Source organism: Gymnoscopelus braueri, assembly GCF_963280865.1.
Source record: "Gymnoscopelus braueri genome assembly, chromosome: 5".
NCBI classification, from domain to species: Eukaryota; Metazoa; Chordata; class Actinopteri; order Myctophiformes; family Myctophidae; genus Gymnoscopelus; species Gymnoscopelus braueri.
The window spans coordinates 20,081,121-20,085,630 of NC_137606.1; the positions used below are offsets into that span (position 1 = coordinate 20,081,121).

The window sequence follows — 4,510 nt, forward strand, 5'->3', positions numbered from 1 at the left end:
TTATGCAAGTGCATGTTTAATCCTCCATGCTGTCTTTTGTCTGCTGACAGGTGTGTACATGGTGGAGGCAAAGACCGGAGGTTCCTTTTACATGTCTGCATCAGAACAGAGCCTCTGTGTTGTCCTTCTTGTCTACTTTATTTCTGATGCTGATGTATGAACATGTAATCGATCGCAGTAACATATGTTTCTTTGACACTGGTTATTCAAAATGCTGCATTTCAGCGTTTGTAATGATGGTGGGGTTAGAACCCAGTGCTCTACATATACCAAACAATATCACGATATATCACATACGACTGCAACTGTAATGATTACTTTCACAACTGATTCATCTGTCAATTTCTTTTGATTTATACCCAAAAAATGATGGTGAGAGTACAACATCATGCTTATCACAAGTTATCTGAATCGAAACATCTTGCAATTCATCTTCATATCCAGAAGTCACATAATGAAAGCTTTTCATTATGGAACAAAGATAGGCATTCACATTTTGGTCAAGTTGTAAATAGCAAACATTAGAAATGTTTACATGATAAACCAATTATTGAATTACTAAAATGGGATTGGATAAATTTTCTGATGATTGATTAATTAGCTTTTTTTCTTTCTTTTTTTTTAATCCAAATATTGAATGAAATCATGCAAATATGACCTAGGCTGCTTGATGCTAATGTCCTTGTCCATGAAAGCAAAATGTCATGCTGGTTGCATTTTAGAGGATAGATGCCAATGGACATGCTGAACATGCAGCATTCAAAGGAACAAACAACTGAAATTGCAAGAAAGAAAATGAGAGAGCGAGAGAGAGAGAGAGCGAGAGAGAGAGAGAGAGAGAGAGAGAGAGAGAGAGAGAGAGAGAGAGAGGGAAATACAGTAGATAAATGCCATAATGTATTGTACAGTGTGTGACTCATATCACACACTGTACTACTCATGTAGTCTCATTAATAGTGCATGTTTGAGGCAGGATTCAGAGACCACCATTATCTCACTTGGAGGGGCTTAAAAACAAACATCCTGCCTAAGACATAATTCACTCTGCGTCAGTCTCTCTCTCTCTCTCTCTCTCTCTCTCTCTCTCTCTCTCTCTCTCTCTCTCTCTTAAACTGTCCATGTTGTTCTCTTCAGAATGCTGTTCCTTACAGGACCTGGCTGTTTATCTGTGTAACGCTCGCTCTGTCTGTCTCTCCCTCTCACACACCCACGTACGCACACAAATTTGGGACTTTCTCAGCATACGCTGTCATTAAACCCTCCGGCTATTGTCACGACTCACAACTCACCCTAAAGACTGAGTTTTGAGACTTAGGGTGTGCAGTCATGCTGAAAAACTGTGTGTGTGTGTGTGTGTGTGTGTGTGTGTGTGTGTGTGTGTGTGTGTGTGTGTGTGTGTGTGTGTGTGTGTGTGTGTGTGTGTGTGCGCGTGTGCGTGTGCGTGTGCGTGTGTGTGTGTGATGGTAAGATTTAAATCTAGGTATGTAGCAGGGAGAGTTAAAGGATAGCTTTTTCCACATTTGGTTCCATAGATGCATGTGATCCATCATTGCCATGCCGTGGATAAACAGAAAAACGAGTGTGTGCATGCGGCATGTTTTTGTATGCATGAGAGAGAGAGAAATATGGACTACAAGTCATGAACCAATGCCACCCGAGAGGAACAACAGCCCTGAAACTGTCCCTTGCCCTTTATTCATTTACAGTCAATACACACCGTCACCCTGGCTTCTTTCAAGCAAGAATAAAGTGCAAAGGCTGCAGGCATGCGATGGGGGCGTGTTTAGGTTGATTGGATGGGGGCGTGTTTAGGTTGATTCTGAGGCCCTTGCACTACAAGGGGGGGGGGGGGCATGTCGCCTATAATGACATGCCCCAAAATAGGGCTCATGTGGTTAAGTCAGACATGCAAGTGGGCCGGGTGCAGACCAGGACCCACAGTGCTTCTTTTATGAGTGATTTAGTTGAAATGACAGTGAAGGTGCTGCAGGATAATAGGAAAGTACAATAGGAGAATAGGAGAATGGCAATAAGTAGATGTCTTGTTTAACTGGAATGGTTTCAAGCACTATGCCCACGCCCTCTAAAACTAACAGGATGATAATAGAGCTCTATGTCCGTTCTCTTCTCTCCATCCTCGTCAGTAACAACTAGGCTAGTAATGGGTTATTACAACACTGCTATCTAGTGGTTGAATAAAACATCACATCAAATAAGGAAGGAAAAAGTAAAGACTTGTACAAAATGTATTCTCCTTTATTTTCCACACCACAGCAGACATTTCGTTTTAACTTAAGCCTCACAAAGTGAAAATAACAAATGGTATGTACAGTGTGTTACTTTCATCAAGTATAACTACGAATGCTGGTGTAGGCCTAACAGTGCGCAGTGTGTAGATCATAGTTACAACAAATACGATTTAGTTACAGACAAAACAAAACAAGCCATACAGATCTTTCAAGTGGGTCCCAGGTACATTTTACTCATGATCGAGCTTCACAGTAAAAACCATCAGTGTTAATTTAACTCTGAGAGTGTACAAGTGACCAAAGGGACCCTAAGGGGCCCATATTGACCCTAGACCCCACCATGTAACTCTGAGAGAGTGGAAGCTCCATTTTGTTCCACTGTGGAACCAAATGGACCCGGGGATCATTTGGTTCCATTTGTATACACCAGTTAAATGTAATAACACTCAGGATTTTAGTGTACAGAAGTGATCAAGAGCAGTCAAGTTCTATTTCATTCAGTCCGGTTGTAAAGTCCTCTATACTTTTCATACTCTTTGGAGTGAAAAGCCATTGGGAAACCGGAAGAGTGGGCACCTGAGAGGTCTGGGCACCTCAATGTTAAATTGGCTATTTGGAAATGGAAAAAAAATAGGGAAAATTTTAAGAAAAATAAGAAATAATAAATGTATGCGTTGTAGAATGGTTTGAAATAAGGTAAACAATTTGAACATGCTTGAACATTTTGCATGTTAAGACGTAATATTTCAACAAAACCAGCCAGTCATTATAAACAACAAGTTGAAAGGTATAGGTCTGATAATTATGTACCATACATGTTCAAATTGTTTAATAGAGCGATCGTCTAGAATTGTAAGAAACATCATAATTCATACTGTTATGTAATGATGTTTTCTAATAAAACTTGAAATCATGCATAGCCAACAATGTTTTTTTCCCCAGACCATTTTCCAAAGCATAGACTACCAGCCAATTTCCCATCGAGGTGCCCAGACTTCTCATGAAGTGCCAATTCTTCCTGTATCCCAGCCAAAGAACAGCTCTATTTCTGGTCACAGTTCTCCCTCCCGGTGGCGGGGAGACTGGGAACTGTCACCGGCCGAGTCGTCGCTGTTCTCCGGGCTCGATCCCTTGTGGCGAGGCGGGGTGGCGGTGTCCTCGGAGCCCCCCTCCACTGTCCCGCTGTCCGACTCCTCCTCGATCGCGAAGCGCACATCGGCGCTGGAGCACAGCGAGCTGACGCTGCTCTGCTGGCCTGTGCAGAGCGCACAGGCCAGCGGGGACAGCGGGGACAGCGGGACTCTGCAGCCGCCGACGCCGTCATACAGTCCATGAGGCAGGGACACCTGCACGGCCCGCAGTGCCGCCGGGATGACGGGCATGAACGTCATGCTGTGCTTCTTCGGGAACGAGCCCCACTCGCGCTCTTCCTCCTCGTGCACCAGGCGCGTGAACACGTTCGACCTCCTCTTCTCTCGCCGCTTGGAGCGAACGTAGCCCAGCATGATGCCGAACAGAAAGACTCCATAGAAGGACAGGACTATTAGAATGTACAGGTACGCGTTGCCAGTGCTCGTCCTGTGGCTGTCCGTCTGGTGGGACACGTCGGACGTCTCGAGAAACAGAAGCTCTGGCGCCGTGGAGTTGTGTGGTTGTTGTTCCATTCCCTGTGCAGCCTACGAGGGCGTCAGAAGTTTGCTACAGAAGTGAAAAAAAAAGAATAAAGTATTATGCATTAGGTCGGATGCACACTTTACGCAGTTTTACGCACGGTTTTACGCACAGCTCAACAGCTTTAGAAACGCGAGAAGCTGTGTGTAAACCAAACAAAGATGTAACAATAACCAGATAAATATATTGCCTTTACACTGATTGAAAATCCCAACTCACCAATAAAAGTAGCTCGGGTGCATATGAGCCTGTGTGTTGTGTCTCTGTTATGTGCGCCTCTGGAGTTTGGCAAGCTGGAGGATGGACATGAGCATTTATGTTGGGACCCCAGGGTGTCATTAAGTCACGTGAGAGAGGCTCAGTGGTCGACAGAAAAGTTTGGCTCAGAGCTGAGGAGCTGCCTTGTGAACTTGTTACAGAAAGCAGACTCACATGAAAACATTCAGTACTGTATATCCTATTTGTTGAAGCTGTGCTTGTCCTGTCAGCATCTCTGACACAAGACTAGTATTACTGTACTGTGATGAAAATCTAAAATAGACAGACAACATACTGTATGAAGACAGACAGACAGACAGACAGACAGACAG

At 44.0% G+C, this 4,510-nt stretch overlaps 1 protein-coding gene across 1 annotated transcript; it reads right to left on the bottom strand.

Annotated features, from left to right (window-relative positions):
- Positions 1-2,263: 2,263 nt before the first annotated feature.
- On the bottom strand, positions 2,264-4,197 carry kcne4 (potassium voltage-gated channel, Isk-related family, member 4). The gene is made up of 2 exons (XM_080428589.1): positions 4,140-4,197; positions 2,264-3,947 (listed from the first exon to the last, which is right to left on the bottom strand). The coding sequence occupies exon 2, from the start codon at positions 3,911-3,913 to the stop codon at positions 3,302-3,304; it is 612 nt and encodes a 203-aa protein (XP_080284715.1). The 5' UTR covers positions 3,914-3,947; positions 4,140-4,197; the 3' UTR covers positions 2,264-3,301.
- Positions 4,198-4,510: the final 313 nt, after the last annotated feature.